This window comes from Saimiri boliviensis, chromosome 3 (assembly GCF_048565385.1).
Source record: "Saimiri boliviensis isolate mSaiBol1 chromosome 3, mSaiBol1.pri, whole genome shotgun sequence".
In the NCBI taxonomy this organism is placed as follows: Eukaryota; Metazoa; Chordata; class Mammalia; order Primates; family Cebidae; genus Saimiri; species Saimiri boliviensis.
This window is the reverse complement of record NC_133451.1, coordinates 51,170,564-51,193,480: the sequence shown is the minus strand read 5'-3', so window position 1 is coordinate 51,193,480 and position 22,917 is coordinate 51,170,564. Positions and strand designations below refer to the sequence as shown.

Sequence of the window (22,917 nt, the reverse complement as noted above, 5' to 3'; positions counted from 1 at the left end):
AAATTCTGGAAGAATGCATAAAAAATAAGTGATAATGGTTATGTGAAAGGGTAGTTCTAGGTGGACTGGGCTTTTAAACTGGATCTCATCTTAAAATTTTTTATTTTTGAAATTTGTGAAATCATGAATTATTCAAAAGTCAAAGGAAAGAAATGAAAAAAATTATATAAAAGAGATAGATCTACAAGTCCCTTCCCTAGAAATAGCTGCTAAACTAATAGAGATGCATCTCTGGAATGGGGTTTATGTATAATAACTATACTTGGCTACCTTCACAAGATTAATATTAATAAATTAGGAATACCTTTTAAAAATTGTATTGCTGATGTTTTGGGAATATATCATTTTATGGGCTTACTTCTGTGACTGGGTTTCTTCATACGCTTGGTGGTCATTGACTGGCTATCACAGGGATGGTGGAGGCAACTGGGCCAGGTGTTACTCACAGTCCAACAGGCTAGTCTGGGCTTTTTCACATGGTTGCTAGGTCCCACCTGCAGTGGGGAGAGCAGGCTCAACACCTAAGTGCTTTACAAACCTCTGCTGGTGACATGTTTACTCATACCCATCAGCCAAAGCAAGACACAGAGTCAACGTGGGGGCCATGCTCAGTGTCTGTGCTAGGGGACTGGCCACATAAAGGCAATGGATACAGGGAGGTGCGATTCAATGGGGATATTACTATAATTTAGAAATTATAATTACTGTAATATCTAAAAATGTTCAGCGTTTTCTCAAAATATTGATAATAAACTCAGTTCATGAGTGGGTAAGTCTGTACACAACTGAAAATTAGTGACAAGTATAGCTATTGTTGTATTCAGATGTAAGGTTTTAGGATCCTAAATGATTTTGTTTTAATTTGAGGTTCCAGGGTACATGTGCAGGTTTGTTATGTTAGTAAAATATGTCATGGAGGTTTGGTGTGCAGATTATTTCATCACCCAGGTAATAAGCATAGTACTAGACTGGTAGTCTTGCATCCTCACCATCCTCCCACTCTCCACCCTCACTCGGGCCCTGCTATCTATTGTTCCCTTCTTTTTGCCCATGTGCACTCAGTGTTTAGCTTCTACTTACAAGTGAGGACATGTGGTATTTGGTTTTCTGTTCCTGTGTTATTTTGCTTAGGATAATACCCTCCAGCTCCATCCATGTTGCTGCAAAGGACATGACCTCATTCTATTTTAGGGCTGCATACTGTTCCATGGTGTATATATGCCACCAAATTTGATACAATTTTAAAACATTGTTCATTTTCACATACACTATTATTATTTATGTGATTATGTGACTATTGCTTTTAAACATTTTTACCAAGTAGAAAATGTTATCTTTAAGGTCTATAAATTTAAAAATAAGATATTAAAACTTTTGTATATTGAAATCCTTGAAGAATAGTTGAGAATTGGCTTCTTATAAAAAGGAGCTGGGAGAAATGCACTTGCTTTAAAACCTTTTCAGTCAAAGTTCGATCTTACTAAACCTCATTCAGCTTAGAAACTATTTCCTAAGGAGAAACAACTCACATGTGTGAATTTATTCTTCTTTGAACTGAAATGCATTTTTGACACATGACATCACTGGGTATTTTCTTCTTATTGTTTTGTATTTTCTATTTTGAAATGAGCCATAAGTATTTATTCTTCTTTGAATTGAATACATTTTTGACGCAGACAAACACTAGGTATTTTCTTCTTATTGTTTTGTATTTTCTGTTTTGAAATGAACCATAAGTGTTTATTCCTCTTTGAGTTGAAATACAGTTTTGACACATGACAACACTAGGCATTTTCTTCATTGTTTTGTATTTTCTATTTTGAAATGAACCATAAGTGTTTATTCTTCTTTGAGTTGAAATACATTTTTGACACATGACATCACTGGGTATTTTTTTCTTAATGTTTTGTATTTTCTATTTTGAAATAAGCCATAAGTGGAGCATTTTTTTGTTTGTTTTTTGAGATAAGATCTCACTGTGTCACCCAGGCTAGAATGCAGTAGTACAATTATAGCTTACCACAGCTACAAACTCTTGGACTCAAGCAGTCCTCCTACCTCAGCCTCCTGAATAGCTGAGACTACAGGCACATGTCACTATGCCCAGCTAATTAAAAAAAAAAAAAATTGTGTGTAAAGATGGGGGTCTCACTGTCTTGCCCAGGCTGGTAATAAAAGAGGCATAGGGATTTTACTTCATATTTTTGTGGGGTGACCTGTGTATCCAGCCCTTAAGTATAACCAGTGAGAAAGGATGCATCAGTGTTCACACTCTACTTTTTCTCGCAGCCAACTCCCAACTCCAGGCTTAGCAGGCAATACCAACGCAACACAAGAATATCTACAGATCAGAAGGCCAGGGTCCCAGGTCATGCTCTTATCAACTCCTAGCCATGTGTGGTATGGGGGAAGCGACAGTCTCTTAGAACCTCACTTCCTCTGTACATGAGAATAATAATTCCTGTCCTGTGTAGGACAGAATGCAAATTACATATATATAGTCATGCATCACTTCACAATGGAGACGCATTCTGAGAAATGTGTCCTTAGCTGATCTGTCATTGTGCAAACATCATAGAATGTATTTACAGGAACCTAGATTAACAGCCTGCTACACACCTAAGCCATATGGCTACAAACCTGTATAGCACATTACTGTACTGAATACTGTGGGTAGTTGTAATACGATATGTATCTAAACATATCTAAATGTATAAAAGGTACAGTAAATGTATAATATAAAAGATAAAAAATGATACACCTGTATAGGGCACTCACCGTGAATGGAGTTTGAAAGACTGGAAGTTGCTTTGGGTGAGTCAGTGAGTCAGTAATGAGTGCATGTGAAGGCCTACTGTAGATTTCATAAACACAGTAAACTTAGGTTACATTAAATTTATTTAAAATTTTTTCTCTCTTCAATAATAAATTAACCTTAGCTTACCGTAACTTTTTTACTTTTATAAACTTTTTAATTATTTTTTTCAAGACAGGGTCTCACTCTGTCATCCAGGCTGGAGTGCAGTGGCATAATCACAGCTCACTGCAGCCTTGAACTCCTGGGCAGATGATCCTCCCACTTCAGCCTGCTGAAGAGCTGGGACTACAGGCATGTACCACCACATGGATTAATTTTTTGTATTTTATGTAGAGATGGGATCTTGCTATGTTGTCCAGGCTGGTCTCAAACTTTTGGGCTCAAGCAATTCTTCCACCTCTTCCTCCCAAAGTGCTGGGATTACAGGCATGAGCCAACGCTCCTGGCCAACTTTTTAATATTTTAGAGCTTTTTTTTACTCTTTTGTAATAGCACTTGGCTTAAAATACAAACACATTGAACAAATCTACAGAAATATTTTCTTTGTTTATATTATCATCCTGCAATCCTGCAAGCTTTCGAAATTAAATTTTTTCTTTTTTTTTTTTTTTTAACTTTTTAAACTTTGTTGCTAAAAACGGAGACACAAGCATACATACTAGCGTAGGCCTACGCAGTTCAGGATCATCAAGATGTGACTAGATGATAGGAGTTTTTCAGCTTCATAATTATCTTATGGAACCACCATTGTATATGCACTCTATCATTCACTGAAACGCCATTATGTGGTACATGACTGTATATGAAAATCTTTTATAATTTATTGAAGCACTATATAAATAAGAGGCATTATTAATAAATATCCCAAGAATTTGCATGACAAGCAAACAAATGGAATGAAGAGAACAAAGCAGGACCTCTGATCCTAGGAAGGGTGCACAGAAAAACTATTGACTCCACCTGCAACTCTATCCACAACCAACCATGTCAAGCATGCACTGTTGTTCAAAGGGAGAGACTAATAGAGGTCCTGAACAATTCTTTTCCTATGTCTTTTTTTTTTTTTTTTTTTTTTTGAGACAGAGTCTCACTCCATCACCAGGTGCCAGGCTGGAGTGCAGTGGCATGACCTTGGCTCACTGCAACCTCCGCCTCCCGGGTTCAAGCAATTCTCCCGCCTCAGCCTCCCGAGTAGCTGGGACTTAACAGGCGCACGCCACTGCACCCAGCTAATTTTTTTGTATTTTTAGTAGAGACGAGGTTTCACCATGTTGGCCAGGATGGTCTCAATCTGTTGACCTCATAATCCGCCCGCCTCGGCCTCCCAAAGTGCTGGGATTACAGGCATGAGCCACTGCGCCCGGCCTTTTTTTTTTTTTTTTTGTGACAGATTCTCACTCCATCACCCAGGCTGGAGTGCAGTGTCGAGATCTTGACTCATTGCTGCCTCCCAGGTTCAAGTGATCTCCTGCCTTAGCCTCCCGAGTAGCTGGAATTGCAGGCGTGTGCTACCATGCCTGGCTAATTTTTTGCATTTTAGTAGAGGCTGGGTTTCGCCGTGTTGGCCAGTGGCCAGGCTGGTCTCGAATTACTGACCTCAGGTAATCTGCCCACCTCAGCCTCCCGAAGTGCTGGGATTACAGGTGTGAGCCACCGTGCCTAGCCTCTTTTCATATAACTTCTAAATTAAGAATCACTTCCGCTATAAAGGAAACCTGAGAACTTTACTTACATTTAATCCTTCTAAGAACTCTTTGCAGTGATGTCATCCCTGGCTTAGAGCTGAAGAAATGGAAATTTAGAAAGGTTAGGTAACCAGCCCAAGGTAACACAGCTAATAAAGAGCACAAGTGGAATTTGCATTGAAATGGAGTTGCAGGCTTCCCGACTCCGTAGCCCATGCCTTTAACCACGACTTGTATTGCCCTCCCTACTGTTCTAGTTCTTCTACTTCCAAAATGCATTTTTAAGTAATCAATTGTTATGGTGCTACTGTGTTAAATTCTGTGCAAAACAGGTTTCGCCCCTGCTTGTCCATTTCTTCTACTCCTTACCACACCCAGCTGGCTACTAACCACCAAGAGCCCTGCCCTACTTCTGTGCTCATATGCTTTGAAAAACCTGATCCTGGGGTGTGCAGTCAGCAATCTGGAAGGGTGGTACTCAGATTAGGTGCAACACGCATGGCTTCTTCTCCTCCACTTACCATTGTTTTCAAGTAATTGCAGGATTTTCGAATTAGCCAATAATGAGTAATATTCAGCGAGGCTCACAGCATTGGCATGTAGATGCAGATTTTGCTACAAGCTTGGAAGAATAATTCTTTTAGCACCGTCCCTTGTTACTCTCAGTCATAGACTTTCATAATATTTTAGCAAGTGTTGAGAACTGTGTAGTTAGATCACAGCGGAAACCTTCATGAGTGCCTATGTACAGCACTTATCTTTTTAAATTTTTTCTGGTTAGAAAGAAGGCTTTACTTTCACAGCCAAGTTTTTGTTGTGAGAGAAATCAAAGGATTCCAACAGTTTTATTGGTCTGCAGAAGGATTCTTTTCTAGATAGTTAGCATCTCCTCATGCTCCTGACATTTTATAGTTATCTCTTCTATGCAAATATCATTAAGCAGAAGCATAACTTACATATCTTTTCATTTCTGTTAGGCATCCAGTGCACTGGAGGAGCTTTGCTTTGTGATTATGGGAATGCTACCAAAGCCTCAGGTAAGGTTGAAATAGTGTTTTGTTTGTAGACAAAAATTATCCAGAAATTTCTTGGAATCTCTCCTGGAAGAAAATATGCCCAATTTAGGAAGCACGCCAAGACATTAGAAAAGGAAAAATTGATTTTGGATAAGAAATATTTCAGATTCTCTGGTGTCTGAGAATTGAGCATCATATTAATGGAGTTTTCAGTAATCTGATTGGGAAATCATATGTCCCCATCAAATGGAAAATGAGCACCAGTCCAATGGGATAAATACGGGGTCACATTGGCTCTCTTTTTTTTGCCCTGACTCATGCGACTTTGGAGAACAGATGCATCTTTCTAAGCTGCTAAGTACATCTTATGGTTCAAAGGTTAGGACATTGTCCTTAGTGGGAGAGTCGGACATTAAGAATGCAAAAATTAAATAAACAAATAAAGCAAACTGTATTGTCATTGTCCTTGGTTTCTTATTAAAATGACTTGATTCTTCTGGGAAAACTTTTTATCCTGGAGTGAAGGTAGATGGGAACTTGAAAAGTAGCATAAGCACCATACCTAATTTTATATTCTGTATCTTATTGACAAACCTATTTGAAAGCTACTTTATTAAAGATAAGAGCTTCAGGTTTGAGTATTATATTTTTCATTTGCAATTCTAACTCAATCAGTGGTCATTGGTACACTCTGACTTCCATACCTTTCATATATAATAATTCAAAGAAAAAAACATTGATAATTTGAAAGCATAAATGTTTTATGAAACTAAATAATCTCTGCCTACAACTGTATGTTTATCCACTGTTTCTAATGGTGACACTGTCCAAAAAGCATAATTGATTTTCTCCTAATTAAGATAAAAGAAATGACAATGGTTTTTATTCATGATCGTCCATTTGTATTAAAAGCAAGTGAGAACAAGAAAGAACAACAACAAAAAAGGAATTATAAGATTTTAAAAATTATTTTATAAAAGCCATCAGCAACAACTCATAACCTTATTTAGTAATAGACAGTAAAAATATTTCGATGTGATTTTTTTCAGTCTTTTCCTCTGGCAATTCCATCATGTCATTATGTAATAATTTCCCATTCTACCACTGTTGAATATTTAGGATGTTTCCAATTTTTTACTCTTATGAATAAAGTTGAGTCAAGAGATCTTTATGCACATCTTTATTTGTAAACAATATTTAATTAGTTTCCCATTTATTTTTAAAGCAATGGATGCTTAACTAATTTCAGTCTTTTTTTTCTTTTTTGCTAATTTCAGTCTTATATTTTATATGAAACATAATGAGTCACGTGTTTTAAAAATTATGTGTTATAATTTTATAACATTATAAAATTACCATATCTAAGAGAGTAAAATGTTATAATATATAATGATATATAATATCTCTTTTCAATAGGAACAAGATGAAAAAGATAATGCTAAAAGGGTAAGATGGTTTCATAAATATATACCTTATAAAATAATAAAGGAAACCACTAATTTTTTATAGTAAAATTTGCTGCTTTTTTTAAACAGTTTTTATTTCATTATTCGAAGACACAGAAGTTGGGCGATTCAAATGTTGTGGTAAGTTGTAGAACTACTTCTTAGTAATCACTAATTTGTTTAAAAGAATGAAACTGTTTTTGCAGTATAATAGAGCTAGATCAGAATTCAGATTTTTTATTTTAAAAGTTTATATGTGAGTAAAGAAACGAAATTCAATATTTATTATACATTTATTTTATATGTCAATAACTACCTGTACATTAAATTCATTAATTCATTCATTTAACAGTCATTTACAGAGTATTAGTTATGTGCTATATGCCAGACACAATTCTAGGTACTAGAAATATAGCAATAAATAAGACAAAATTTAAAAGAGAAATCCCCGGCCGGACATGGTGGCTCATCCCTGTAATCTCAGCACTTTGGGAGGCCGAGGTGGGTGAATCATTTGAGGTCTAGAGTTCGAGACCAGCCTGGCCAACATGGTAAAACCCTGTCTCTACTAAAAACACAAAAATTAGCCGGTTGTGGTGGCGCATGCTTGTGGTCCCAGCTACGGGAAGCTGAAGCACAAGAATCGCTTGGACCAGGGAGGTGGAGGTTGCAGTGAGCCGAGATCACGTGACTGCAGTCCAGCCTGGATGACAGAGCAAGACTCTGTCTCAAAAAAAAAAAAAAAAGAAAGAAAGAAAGAAAAGAAAAGAAAAGAAAAAGAAATCCCTGCTACTGTGAAACACATTTTAAAGGCCAAGAAAATAAAAAGCAAATAAGTAAGTAAAACATATTGTTACCAATTGCAATTGTTGCAAAGAAGAAAATCATTTGATTCAAGGGCATTTTTTTATTTTAAAGGATGATTGTCAAAAATATAATGAAATATAATTAAAAATATCCTCTTCTATTCCTAAGATCTTCTTATTAGTAATTAGGCATTTAATGTGAGAATGTATTCTCTAAGGTTAGCCAAAAACCAGTAACTCGAATTCAGTTCACTTTAAAATCAAGTAGTATTAGTGGTAGTTTTCTTTTTATATACATGGGTTTTAAAAATGCTAACCCACCTACTTGCTGTTTCAATCTAGAATACATAGAAATTATTTGACTATAACATCGTTTCTACACTTGTGATTCACGTTCATGAACCCATTTAGGGAATGAGGAACATAGGGTATTTTAAACCGATACATACCTGTGGAAAGATAACTGTAATCTTAAACTCGGTTTGAAATATCACATGGAATATGCATACATATAAGGAGTTGAAAGATTATACTGGCTTTACACCAAGTAGAAATGGAACTAGTTAACAGATAACTGTCATACAGGGCTCAACATAACCCATGTGCTAAATGAATTTAACATTAATGAGAAGTCTCAATGTGACCCACACCTTTTTTAAAAATGCAGCCATATCAGGTAGGTAGCTACATGTCTCAAGTGTGCTTTCATTTTCTCTGGCTTGGCACCTTTACATTTTGGGAAAATGTATCTTAGTCACTAGTCACAGTTTTCACTATCAAGAACACATCATCATTTTCATACTTTGTTGTCTTGCTGCCTACGTTTCTAAGTATATCATTTATAAAGGAGGTTATTAGATGTGTGTATAGTATAATCTTCTGGATCAACATGTTTATAGCGGAAAACTGCTACTCACAGTGTGGGTTTCACCTGGCCCAGATTATTTGCCTCTCAAAGAGGCAGTGAGAAGCTTTACTGGCTGACAGTTGACAAGAGAGCCGCAGCCCTTGGGAAGGTGCTCCTTCGATATGATGACAAAAATCCCAGTGCAGAGCTACCAAATTTTATCCCACCTCTTGGTTTATTCTCTATGGTTCTTTGAATTGCTTCCAGAGAGCTGTTTTAGGTGACATCTTTCATGTTCTGTTTTGTCTGGGACAAGTTTAATCGATTAAAAACAAACAAACAAATAGGAAGCTGTCTTGCTGGCCAGTGCTGAGAAGCCGTGTGCTCACTGCCTGTGTGTTCATGTCCTCTCAGTCGTCTGTCGTGCATCCGTTGCTGCAGCTCGTTCCTCGCCTGCATGAGAGAAGAATGAAGAGATTCGGAATGGACGTATGTAACACAAACTGCATGCTGGCTTTGCCATTCCGTGTGGGGCAGCCCTTTCTGTTAATTCCCAGCTGTGGCAGTTCATCAAATGCTGCTCTTCAGGATAAACCCACACTATACCCAGTTAGCCAATATAAGAGCATCTGATTGCAGAGTAGTTTTCACACTTGAGAAGAGAAGTGTTCAAGCTGCCCTCCCCGGCCCTCCACAATACTGTGTCCCTTCTAGTTGAAGCTGTGGACATTGAGGAAAGCTGTAATTACACTCTTTTCCGAAAGCCATTACTCTCCTGGTGAGAGACCTATTCTTTGTTTAAGAAAGGGCACTGCTTGTGTCCAGTCCTTAGGTAGGAATAAGAGAACAGATAAAGGATAGTGTATTGCCCCTCTGTATCCAGTTTGGCAAGTAGCTAGGATGGCAAGCTTTCTGTTCAAGTATTTAAATGTTGGTAAGAGTAGGCCAGGCCCGGTGGCTCATGCCTGTAATCCCAGGACTTTGGGAGGCCCAGGTGGGTGGATCCCTTGAGGCCGGGAGTTCAAGACCAGCCTTGGCAAAATGATGAAACCCCATCTCCACTAAAATACAAAAATAAAAATAAAAATAAATTAGCTGGGAGTATTGACGCATGCTTGTAATCCCAGCTATTCAGGAAGCTGAGGCATGAGAATCACTTGAACCCAGAAGGGAGAGGTTGCACTGCACTCCAACCTGAGTGACAGAGTGAGACTCTGTCTCAAAAACAATAGAAAAAGTCAGTAAGAGTAAGGTTCATGAAGTAAATATCAGAAACTAAATGTATTACTTTGTTTTTTCCACAAAGAACAAAAAATGTGACCTAAATCCAGTGTCTGTGTGTAAAATGAATGTAACTGCATTAACACATTTTTACTGTGTTATACTGTGGAGTTTTTATAGTCATTTAACAAGAATCGTAACTCTTGTAACACTGAGAATTTCGAGGATTATTTTTAAGTAATGCCTTCCCTTGCTGTAATGCATTATGATTTTCAGTCTTATATTATCTCATTTTATTATTTGGGGAACTCTGTTAGCACTTATACAAGTAATATTATTTCCCATTTACAAAAGGAAAAGCAAGTCAGAATAGTTGAAGGAGTTTCCCAAGATCATATTAGTAACAGAAAGTACAACATAGTCTTCTGACTTCTGATCTTGGCAATTTTTTTTTCACTATGCTGGTTCCTTTGTAGTTTAATCTTGGATATTTTTATTATGTTATTTTTAAGTTATGTATTTTATTACTAAAAGTTGAATTCGGGCGGGGCACGGTGGTTCACACCTGTAATCCCAACACTTTGGGAGGCCAAGGTAGGCGGATTACCTGAGGTCAGGAGTTTGAGACCAGCCTGTCCAACATGATGAAACCCCGTCTCTACTAAAAATGCCAAAAAAAAAAAAAAATTAGCTGGGCATGATGGTGGCACCCATAATCCCAGATACTCGGGAGGCTGAAGAAGGAGAATCATTTGAACCAGGGAGACAGAAGTTGCAGTGAGCCGAGATCATGCCACTATACTCTAGCCTGGGCAACAAAGCAAGATTCCATCTCCAAAAAAAAAAAAAAAAAAAAAAAGTTGAATTCAGATCAAAATTTTCCTTAATTTCAATACCATATTTAATTTATTCTTACAATGCTACCCAAACTTTTCAGATACTTTAAAAAATGCATAGAGTTTAGGTGAATACATTCCTCAAAATGTATTTTTACGGCCAGTATTTCTTCCCTAGAATCTGCACATTCTTAAATGAAGCTTCCATCAAAGATGACAATATCTGATGCCAACTGTAAAGAGAAATGTTAGCTCATAGGCAGTAGCCCCTTAAAATTTTAGAATTTGTGAATGAAGAAAAAAGCAGTTGTCATCAAATTCTCTAGAAGTAATACATGCTTTTTTGATTTAACTTTTACTTCTTACAGCTTCCGTTTCTTAAAAGACACCAACAATCATTAGTGTGACTACATTATTTCAGTGCCATGATTTACAGAACCAAAGCTAACCACTCAGTATTGTGTCCAGTTTAGTACACCACCTTTGGTGATACCATATATATTTTCAGACAAATGATAAATCTTAAGGGTATTTTGCAGCCAGTCAAGTTTCCTAGAAACCTATGAAAGAAAAGAATGTAAGAGATGAATAGAAATGCAATTACAGGAGAGTGTTTGCTTTGCTGGGCCTAAGTCATCAATTTTAAAAGGTATTTTCGATAGTGAAATATTTTGAATTATTGAAGAAAATGAGGTTTTAGATCTTAAAACACTTTTCTGAAGTTTTGTTTGCTAGACATCTTCCATTTTCATTCCCACATCTTTTGTTTATCTCTTCCTCCCAAATTATTTTATATACTGCTCTATGTTTAGTGATAAGACTCTAAAAAGATCTGTATGTTGGGTTTTGCATTTGAAAGTTTTAAATATTTGATACATTTAAATTTATATTTTGTCCTGCCTTTTAGTTTTTTCTCTTTAATATAATATGTGTTAACTTTTTTTTTTTTTTTTTGAGATAGGGTTTTTCTCTGTGCCCTGGGCTGGAATGCAGTGACATGATCATGACTCACTGCAACCTTGTCCTCCTGGACTCAGGCAGTCCTCCCACCTCAGCCTCCTGAGGAGCTAAGTCCATAGGTGTGTGCCATCACACCTGGCTAAATTTTTGTATTATTTGTAGAAACTAGGTCTCTCTATGTTGGCCAGGCTGGCCTCAAATTCCTAAACTCAAATGATCCTCCTACCTCAGCCTCCTAAAGTGCTCAGATTACAGGCACGAGCCACCGTGCTCAGCTGAGAACGTTGCTTATATAGGTATATAAGCATATGGTTTATATGTGTACATCTTTTTAAATTTTGAAAACTTAAAAAAACTCTTTTTTATTTTTCATTGGTATATTATAGTTATACATATTTTGGGGGTACATGTGATATTTTGATACATGATACAAAGTGTACAGTTTTAAATATAGATTTTTTTAATCTTAAGTAATTTGGGGAGTTATAGTAAAGATGAAAATTAAATATAAATATTGAGAATTTAAGATATATTTGTTGCAAACTAAGTATCACAGAATTTAAACATATGACAGAGCCATTTCTTATAATTTAATATGATTGTATTCATATTATAGAATAGTTGAAAAAGGTCTTGGCTGAAAGATTTCATGGTGATAGCCATGCTGATAATGCTTTTATAATATAGATCATTATTAATGAAAATAGGAAGCTATAAGCCAATTTTATGGAAACCATAAAATGTTAACGTATTTTTTCATGAAGTTTAAAATGAAATGTTTGAGAAAAATATATACTTATGATGAATAATTGGGTCATTCCTATTAATAGTTGGATATTTAAAAATTAACATTCTGCACATATAATTATATCAGGAACATCTCTCCTAAAGCTTCAATGAATAAACATAGCTTACCAAAATTGTCCCTCAATTTCAAACTACATTTCTGCAGAAATATTGTATAATATTGTTTAGCTTTGACACAATTCTGTTTTGTATTTTTCCCTGTTCATGTGTTAACACATACAATATGTATTTTAAAGAAATTATTTCATTCTAACAAAATGCTGAAAGATTTTAAATATAGTGTCATTTCTCTTTCTACTTATTGATGAATACACATACAACTGAAAAAATTCCTGAAAGGAGAATCTGTCACACTGATAAGGAAATTATTTTTAGATATAAATTTCCGATGATACTGCTAATTGTTGAAAATTTTCAGGTATAATACAAAAATTCTGTGTTCAAGTCCCTGATTCCCTCTATGTTTAGTTATGATAGTTGAAAGTAATTTTGACCCTTAATGTACTTTCAAGGAGAATTTGCACTTATTTTTAGTGTTAGTTGATTTGTAATGCCTTCATTTTCTCTTCTAGGAAGAATTTCAAAGTCCCTTTGCAAGTCAAAGTCAAGGATATTTTTTATTCAGGGTAGGTACATACTGTATTTTTTTTTAATCAGTTTACATCAAAATTGAAAAACACTTTCACTGTGTATTTAATTAACTTGTACATTTCAATTAAATTTTAAAGTTTATAGATATTTGGCATCAGGTGTTACAGTCCGACATTCACTTCTGTCACCACCTTATTGCTTCAATACCACAGTATCTCTGATCTCTTCTTTGATCTATTGCTCATGTTTAAAAACCTCAAATAACATTCACCTATTAGACAGTTTAATTCCCTGACATTTGATGTATAGAAAATAAGTGTCTTAAAGATACACTATTCCTTATGTTCTGTGGAATTATTTACAAAATGTTTAACTCAGTAGATTGGAAGAGTTACAACTATTTTCACAAATTCTTAAAATTAAAATACTCAAGTACAATAAAAGGTATAAGTAGACAGAATTTCAGGATTACATTTCTGATTTTGTTTGTCCACATTGTCTATAAAATGTGAGGTTTTTTTAGGCAGCTACACTTTGTAAAATGTTTGGATCCTTAATACATTACCATAAAGTTGTAATTAATAATTTAAACAACTATTTATTGAACTTCTACTGGGTGCCGAGCAATGTACCAAGGGCTGGGACTATAAAGACAGGTAGAATTTCCATTCCTATGCTCTAGTAGTTTAGATAGGCTCTAGGAGAAAACAGATAAGTAAACAAATATAACGTAGTATGTGAAATGCACTTTTGATCCAAGGGCTGTAGTTTCCAAAAGAAAAGCATTTTGCTCCAGCTGGAAAATGGAGAGGTACAGAGAAGACTTCATTGGCTGAATCCTGAAGAATCAATGGGAATTGGTTGATGAAATATTTAGCTAAGAAATTTCAACTTTGAAGGCTAAGGAGGGGCCAAATGGGGTAAGATTTGCCTTTTGGAAAATAATTCTAACAGCAAATTAGAGAATGGATTGAATGAAGGAATTGGACTGATAGCAGGAGGGAGTAAGCAACTAAACAGCCCTGACTTCAGTAAGTTCATTTCAAATTAAAATTGAGAACATTTGTTTTAAAATGTTGGTACCATCAAGGAAATAAACAAAGTCAAATAGCATCTGGTTTATAGTGGTTTTTGCAGCATTAGCAGCACCTCAGAACTTGTTAGAAATACAAATTTTAGGATTCTCAGGCTTACTAAATCAGAAACTGTGGTTATGGGGTCCAGCAGTATATGTGATGAAAGCCCTGTAGGTTCTTGTGATGCACATTAAACACTCCTCTAAATTATCAGTGCCATTTCTATGAATATTAGCTTCCATCTTTGGTTATGCTGATTTATTTCCAATTATTATTTTTCAGCCACGGAATGGAAGAAGGTCAGCAAGGTTCATTTAAAATGGTATGTGATAGATAAATAAATAAATAAATGGTATGCATTTCACAGTTCAACCCAGTTTGAAATTTTCTGTTGTTTTCAAATAGTCACAAATTAAACTATGCTAAATATATTTCTATTATTTGATTGCATATGCACATGAATATTCGATGTAAATACCACAATGATAGGAGCTGTAAGGGCTTTATTGTAATAAGAAAATACCAGTATTTTAGGACCTCATTTGCCTTGCCCATGTCATTTATTTCTTAGACTATGTCACAATAGCAATCATCATAAGTAATTTTGTAGACGTTGATCTTATCATCGTTTATTGTGCAATTAAGATATGTCAAGGAATGAATTCTTATCGTAATAATCAGTGTCTACCACAATGGGCCAAGATTTATAGACCAAATGTACTTCTGTCATCTAAATAACTGACACTCAAAGATTCTTTGGAAAAGCTGGTGATTCACCAGTTTCTAGAGAGTTTTTTTGAATGTGGAAAGACAGGAGAGAATGACTTCTTCTTTTGTACTGCCAGAATTTCTACGTCAGTGCTGGACATACAGTAGAAATTTAGTAGCTGTTGACTGTTCCCACATGTTTATAAATATGTTAATCCTAGTATTGTATTAGACAATACATGTTGAAGTCAAACTCGAATGCAGATTGATAAATTTATACCACAGAAATAAAGTGTATTCTAATAACCTTTTGTAATACTAAATCTAGTTTCTATGCTGAACATATTTTTTAAAATATATCATTCATTTTAGACTGGGCACAGTGGCTCATGCCTATAATCCCCTTTGGAAGGCTAGGGTATGAGGATCACTTGAGCACAGGATTTTGAGACCTCATTGCTACAAAAATTTAAGAAAAAAATTAGCCAGGCATGGTGGTGCATGCCTGTAGCCCTAGCTACTTCAGAGGCTGACATGGGAGGATCGCTTGAGCCCAGGAGTTTGAGACTGTGAGCTATGATCTTTCCTCTGCACTCTAGCCTAGGCCATAGAGCAAGAACTTATCTCAAAAAAACCAAACCAAAACAATAACAAAGTGAACTTCAAGAAGACAAAAGGAAGAAAGTCACAGAAATGAAAGAAGAAATTGATGTTAAAAAATAGTAATAGAAGGACAATAAACAAAGCAAACATCTATTAGTAATTTTTTGCAAAAAATAAATCAGCCTAGTGTAATCAAGAAAAATGGTAAAATCATAAATATAGAAAAGTACAAATGAAAAGAGAAATTAAAACAGAGAAGAAATAAAAAATGCAAAAGAGTACTTTGCACATCTCTGTACATAACAGTTTGGAAATCTGGATAAAATGGAAGATTGTCTAATAAAGTAGGTGCTACTAAAATTGACCTCAGAAGAAAGAAAAACACTAAACACTAAACAGCTACGGGGGGGAAATGGAAAATGTTATCTAGAAACTGTAACCTCAAAAAGTACTAAGCCAATAATTTTGAATTTTTTCAGCTCAGAGAAAGAAGAAGAATCACCAAATATCTTTATGAAGCCAGCATAATATTAATACCAAAACTTTAAAAATAGTATAAAAAATGAAACTGTAAGTCAATTGTGTTTATAAATATTAATGTAAAAATTTTAAAGGAATATTATTAAATAGGATTTATCAGTATACTTAAATAATTTTATGACCCCACTAAGTAAGATTTGTTCCAGCAACTCAAGGATGGTTCAATGTTAAGAAGTGTGTTAAAAATTTTCACTATTAGAAGAAAAATTATCTGATCATTTCAATAGATGCTTTTGGTAAAATTTCATGTCAATTTCTGTTCTATTAAAAGAAGATCCTATAGGAAAAGATTAATCCTTTCTTGACATTATTTATATAACAGTCTCAAACCAGGTTAGTACAGTAGCTGGCTTGTTAGTGAAACACTTTGTAGAATTTCTGTAAACATCAGAAACAAGATAAAGATAACCCTCTCATTTCTTATTTAATGTAGTTCTTAATGTGTTAGCCAATTCAGTTAGACAAGAAAGAATAAAGGATTCAAATAGTGGAAAAGTGAAAGAAAAATTTAATGTGCTCATGGGACATAATTAGGAACTTGAATTTGCAAACTGTGTTTCTTATTAACTCCTGCTTCATAAGAGGCCTGATAAATTATGTTCACATGAGGAATATGAGAAAACATACTCTTAATTTTGTATTTTTTCAAAGAACAAAGAACAAAGCTAATGGAAAAGAAACTATTTTATCTTTTATAATAGTATAAATATACATTGGCATTTACAAAATTTTAAAAATAGCTTAATACTAAATGGGAAGAAATACCTGTGATTGTAACATTAAAGCAAGTATTAGAATGTTAATGTGAAATGGAATTAAGTCCATGATTTGATGAATTTAGTAAAAGAAAATCTTCAAAGTTGAGAAGACTTTATTCAGATTATTTGCAAGATTAGGGTGTACATAAACTAGTGTACTCATGATTTCATTTTATTTTGCCAGTAGAAAAACATCATTATCATTTTTTCTTTGTTTTTCTCGTCTGCTATTCTAAGGCCTTTCTCTATCCTGATGCCCTATATTTATTTAGAAAGTGGTTAAGCATAAAATAGGATGATGATTTAGTTGCAAAAATATGAGGAAATAGATCATAAGGAGTAAATGCAGCTTTTGAAATAGCTTATTCATAGATCTTATTGGCATTAATGAGCTTTAGGAAACCACTTTTATATAGTTAAATACCGTAAACTGTTGGAAGACACAGACATACAGAATAAGTGTTCCATTAGAGATAGATTAAATGATATGTAGTTAGACAGGCTGGGTGCAGTGGCTCATGCTGGCAACCCCAGTACTTTGGGAGGCCAAAGTGGCAAATCACGAGAGGTCAGGAGTTCAAGACCAGCCTGACCAACATGGTGAAACCCTGTCTCTACTAAAAAAAATACAAAATTAGCCAGGCATGGTGTTGCACTCCTATTCGGGAGGGTGAGGCAGGAAAATTGCTTGAACCAGGGAGGTGGAGGCTGTGGTGAGCCGAAATCATGCCACTGCACTCCAACCTGGGCAACAGAGCAAGACTCTTTCTCAAAAAAAAAAAAAAAATATATATATATATATATATATACACACACACATATATATACATTTAATATATATTTATATATTAATAAATATACATATTTGTATATATATATATATTCCTCCTGTGTGTGTATCTATATATATACACACACACGCACACACACACAGAAGAACGGCTGGGAAATAGCTCATGCTAATGTTATCATTCTATGACAAAATATTTCTAGAAATGTCTATATACAAACATGTACACACAATCATGTGGTCATTTACACTAAAATCTAATTCAATTTTTCTTTTTTTTACAGGATGCCAGCTAATTTTCCACAGAGCAATGCTGTGGAATACAAAATGTACTGACATTTTGTTTTCTTCTGCAAAAAATCCTTGCTAAATTTACTCTGTTGAAAATCCCTGTATTGCCAGTGTGTTCTCAGTTGTAACAATGTTGTAAATGTTTAATTTGTTGAAAATTAAAAAAAAGTTGAAATATTTTTGCTTAGTGTTTTAATGAGAAATACTGTATGATAAACCTGTATATAATGCTGTTCCTTAGATGCCTGCTGGGTTTGACAGTACTGGTACACATGTTTTTTTGATATTTTCATGAAAGTCACTCATACAGAGTTGAGTTTTAATGAGCTGTTTTAGTTTATCATATTTGGATTTTGTCAGTGACAAAACCACCAGAATACCAGAATGCCCAGTAGCTACCAATCTTAGAATGTGAGCACCAACTGAAACTATACTAGTTGGAGAATTGGGCCATAACCCATACAATAGTCCAATAAGCAAGTTCTGATTTATAAACTATAATGGATTTCTGATTGCTACAAATATATCAGAAGACTAACTTTCTCTAGCAACTCATAGTATTCAATTTATCCTAAAATAAGTTACTTCACCCCGCAACATCTGAAAGACAATTAGTCTTGTCCATTAGCAGAAAGAAAAAATCTTACTAATATTTTATTAGTAAGGATCATGAACACATATTGGGAACTTTTAACATCAAATCAATGTTTAGTGGGCACAATTAACTTCAGATGGAGGTTGAATTTATCTCCTCTCAGGGTCCTCTCTTTTGTCCTTCTGACCTCTGCCTTAGATTCCCACCTCCTCCATTAAGAAGGTTGCTGGCTGATTACAGAGGAGTGGCTCTTTTGAGTAGGTAGGATTAGGTCTATACATACATTCTTCAGAGCAGAGTATCTAACAAATCTTTATTTTCCTAATGTTGACCAATTATAGCTTAAGTTACACCTTTTCCTAACAAAGTGGCTGAATTTTACTTCTTGTCAGCCTGAGTGAAGAACATAAGAAGAAGCAGAAGAGAAAAAAAATTTTAGAAAAATAAATTGCCCTGATAAGGTGGGGACTTGAGAGCAAGGAAAGCATGCTGCCCTAAAGCCACAAATGCATGGGGCAGCATTAGCTAGTTCTGTGCACAGTACTTCAAGTAGCCTGGACTTTGGACTGTCAAAGTAAGAAAAGAATATTAATTTAATCAGCAGTTCCCAGGGCCTCTCAGAAATCCAGAGAGAAATAAGTAACATTTTTAGGGTTCCTAGGATGAAGAAGAAGAAGAAAGAGGAGGAGGAACAAGAGGAGACAAATACCAAGACATGATTACAAAAATCATGATATGTTTTAAATTATTTATGTTTAACTAATTCATGTCTCACACACAAACATAACAGAATATGTGGGCTACTAGGAGTATAGGATTTGTATTAAGTATTAGCTAGGCACTACAGATGGACTGGTCCCATGCTGAATCCAAGTTTAAAGTTATGTCATGAAAACATTTTTTAAAAATTTTCCATATCTTGTGAGTATATCTCTGGAACTGTGTAAAACAATGTGTATAAAATACCAAGTACTTTCCTTAAGTTCCTGACAGCTCCTAGTAAACATCCTTTCCTTAATTTAAACACAAAGGAACCCACCTGTCTAGGTATCCTACCTAAAGCCAGAACTTTTATTTTTCTTCCAGTTTAGACAGAGTCTCATTCTGACGCATAGGCTGGAGTGCAGTGACGCGATCTCAGCTGCTGCAACCTCCATCTCCTCGGTTCAAGTGATTCTCCTGCCTTAGGCTCTTGAGTACCTGGGATTACAGGCACCCACCACCACGTCTGGTTAGTTTTTGTATTTTTAGTAGAGATGGGGTTTCACCACGTTGGCCAGGCTGGTCTTGAACTCCTGAGCTCAGGTGATCTGCCCACCTCAGCTTCCCAAAGAGCTGGGACTGCCCGCATGAGCCACTGTGCCTGCCCTAAAGCCAGAGCTGCTGTCACTTAAGGTGGTAGATTTTTAAGATAAAGTTGGGGAGCCTACAGTCCCATTTAAGCATCTAATGAAAGTTATGGCTCTTAATTTCAGAAAAAATGTACACATACAACAAAATTATGTGTACACTTGGGGGCTGGGGGCAAGATACTTCCTAAAACATATCCACATATATAGTGTATGGGCTAAGTGGTGGCTCATGCCTGTATTCCCAGCACTCGGGAAGGCTGAGGTGGGAGGATCACTAGAGCCCAGGAGTTCAAAACCAGTCTAGGCAACATGTGAAACCCACGCCTCTACAAAAAATAATTTTAAAAAAATTAGCTGGATGTGGTGGCACATGCGTCTCTGGTCCCAACTACGTGGGAGGCTGAGACAGGAGGATTGCTTGATCCCTGGAGGTTGAGCTGCTGTGAGCAGGGTTTCCACCACTTCACGCCAGCCTGTATGACAGAGCAAGATCCTGTCTCAAAAACAAACGATAAATAGTCTATGGATCCCGGGTTTAGAACGCCTCCTCTGAAGGATTCTCCACCCCAGGAGTTTGTTATTTCTCCGTGAAGGCAGGTCTCAGGGTTTCAAGGATGCAAGAGGCTCTGAAACAATCGGTTGATTCGATGGAAGTGGTGGAGGGAAACGTTGACAGGAATGTCAGGACCAGCACCACACAGCGAACAGGAAAGGCAGTGCTGGGGATAGACGCCCCAGGACCCGGCACGTCAAGGTCCCACAACCGTCCCCTGTGTTAGGCTTCCGCATTGCCTGGCAACCAAGCCGCCCCCTCCCGCGCATGCGCAACAAGTCCTCGTTCGCCTCTCTCTCTCCTCTGGCGGGCACTCGAAACCGCCCGGCCTCAAGCGGGCGCCCTTCCTGCCTGGCGGAGTCCGCTGAGCTCAGACCGCGACGCCTCGCCAGCTACGCGACGGCGCGGGCTCGTGAAGGGCGGAGCAGCACATCATGCAGGTGAGGGTCGGGACCTGCCGGGCGACCCTGGAGCTCCCGGGGCCTCCAGCTGGGCCCAAAGCTGAGGAACGCAAATGGGGAGGGCGGACACAGGAGTTAAGGTCTAACATTTGTTCTCGAAAAGTGCTAGTTGTGAGATAAATCCTCTAGGAGAACGCCATTTTTTCCTACGTTTAAGACTTGTGTCTGTTGCTGGAGAAAACGTTAAAAGAGTTGTTACGTATTGTGTTTCACACCGGAATCATAGAAATCTCACTGCTGCATACTATTTTTGGCTTAAGAAATAGACCAGCAACGTTAGCCTAAGTGTAATTCAATTTAATTGTCTTCCTCGACGACCTGAAAAAATGATCAGAACAGGGCTGGGTACGATGGCTCATGCTTGTAATCGTAGCACTTTGGGAGGCCAAGGTGGGTGGATCACCTGAGGTCAGGAGTTCAAGACCAGCCTGGCCAGGATGGCGAAACACCATCTCTACTAAAAACACAAAAATTAGCCGGGCATGTTGGCATGTGCCTGTAGCCATAGCTACTCAGGAGGCTGAGGCAGGAGAATCGCTTGAACCCAGGAGGCAGAGATTGCACTGAGCCCAGAGATTGCACGCTACTGCACTCCAGCCCGTCTCAAAAGAAAAAAAGAAAAGAAAAAAGATCAGAACAGAAACCCTACCAATCGCATATGTCTTAAGACCAAATGTCCCTGGAGTTTCTTGCACCTCATCTCAAAAACTCTTGTCATACTTCCAAAATGTTCCTTAGAAGGCTCCTCCTCTGTCTAATGTTTCCTTATTAACCAGAAGCCTGTGCCATTCCTTTTCTTTTTTTTAGTACAGTAAAATTCTCTTTCTAACTTACAGAAACACCTTTTTTCCCACCTGCTCCCACAAGTTAAAACCACTAGAATTTTTCTCATTTTACATATTTAATTTTGGGTGTTTGTGTATACTACATAATTTATTAGGATATTTTGAGCATCAGTTACATATAATTTTTTATGGCCAGTCCTCTCAGGCTAATAATGGATTCGTAGCAAGCACATTATATATGTGTGTAAAAACATTGCAGATCTGTCCTGATTTGCATCTGTTCTTCCAGATTTAGGCTGAAATGTGATTGAGAATGAAGGCAAATGTGATTGAGAATGAAGGGTAATCATATTAACCTTTGTTTGTTCACTGATTAATTCAGCAGCCAGTTATTCAGTGCCTATATTTTAGATACGGACCTGTTCTAAGAGCTTACTAGTGAGGGAACAAGAAGAAGACAAATACAGCTATTAATGGCATGGTGAATGCCTTCATAGTTTGAGCAAATAGATTGTGTTGCCTGTTTCCATTAGATAAAATTCCATGGCTGAGCACAGCGGCTCATGCCTGTAATCCTAGCACTTTGGGAGGCAGAGGCAGGCAAATCACTTGAGGTCAAGAGTTCAAGACCAGCCTGGCCAACATGACAAAACCCTGTCTCTCCTAAAAATAAAAAAATAAAAAAAAATTAGCCGGACATCGTGGCACATGCCTATAGTCCCAGCTATTTGGGAGGCTGAGGCAGGAGAATCACTTGAAACCAGGAGGTGGAGGATGCAGTGATCTTAGAGTGTGCCATGGCACTCCAGCTTGGGCGACAGAGCAGGAAAAAAAAAGTTAATAGTCTTATTTATTTATTTATTTATTTATTTATTTTTTGAGACAGGATCTTACTCTGTCACCCAGATTGGACTGCAGTGGCGTGATCAACCTACCAGGCTCAAGTGTTCCTCCCACCTCAGCATTCCTAGTAGCTGGAACTACAGGTACATGCCAGCATACACAGCTAGTTTTTTTTTTAGAGATAGGTTTTTGCAATGCCCAGGCTGGTCTCAAACTCCTGGGTTCAAGATGGAGAAGGTACCACCTGAAATCTGCATAACAAACCTTTTTTTTTTTTTTTTTTGACATAAAGCCTAGCTCTGTTGTCCAAGCTGGACTGCAGTGATGCAATCTCGGGCCATTGCAACCTCTGCCTCCTGGGTTCAAGCAATTCTCCTGTCTCAGCCTCCCAAGTGGCTGGGATTACAGGACTGCACCACCACACTTGGCTAATTTTTATATTTTTAGTAAAGGCAGGGTTTCACCATGTTGGCCAGGCTGGTCTCGGACTCCTGACCTCAAGTGATCTGCTCACTTGGGCCTGTCAAAGT

General features: G+C 36.8%; 2 protein-coding genes across 2 annotated transcripts in view; both read left to right on the top strand.

Annotated features, from left to right (window-relative positions):
- The window catches only part of NMU (neuromedin U), a 31,947-nt gene extending 13,983 nt beyond the window's left edge, over positions 1 to 17,964 (top strand). The window contains exons 4-10 of the mRNA XM_039468304.2: positions 5,481 to 5,540; positions 6,936 to 6,965; positions 7,055 to 7,105; positions 9,032 to 9,106; positions 13,014 to 13,067; positions 14,391 to 14,430; positions 17,792 to 17,964. Coding sequence (XP_039324238.1) covers positions 5,481 to 5,540; positions 6,936 to 6,965; positions 7,055 to 7,105; positions 9,032 to 9,106; positions 13,014 to 13,067; positions 14,391 to 14,426 — 306 coding nt within the window. The 3' untranslated portion in view covers positions 14,427 to 14,430; positions 17,792 to 17,964. The remainder of the gene's footprint in view (positions 1 to 5,480; positions 5,541 to 6,935; positions 6,966 to 7,054; positions 7,106 to 9,031; positions 9,107 to 13,013; positions 13,068 to 14,390; positions 14,431 to 17,791) is intronic.
- A 2,632-nt stretch (positions 17,965 to 20,596) lies between these two features.
- PDCL2 (phosducin like 2) overlaps positions 20,597 to 22,917 on the top strand; it is a 39,546-nt gene continuing 37,225 nt past the window's right edge. Inside the window, exon 1 of the mRNA XM_003933612.4 lies at positions 20,597 to 20,738. Within this exon, the coding sequence (XP_003933661.1) occupies positions 20,733 to 20,738 (6 nt within the window). The 5' untranslated portion in view covers positions 20,597 to 20,732. The remainder of the gene's footprint in view (positions 20,739 to 22,917) is intronic.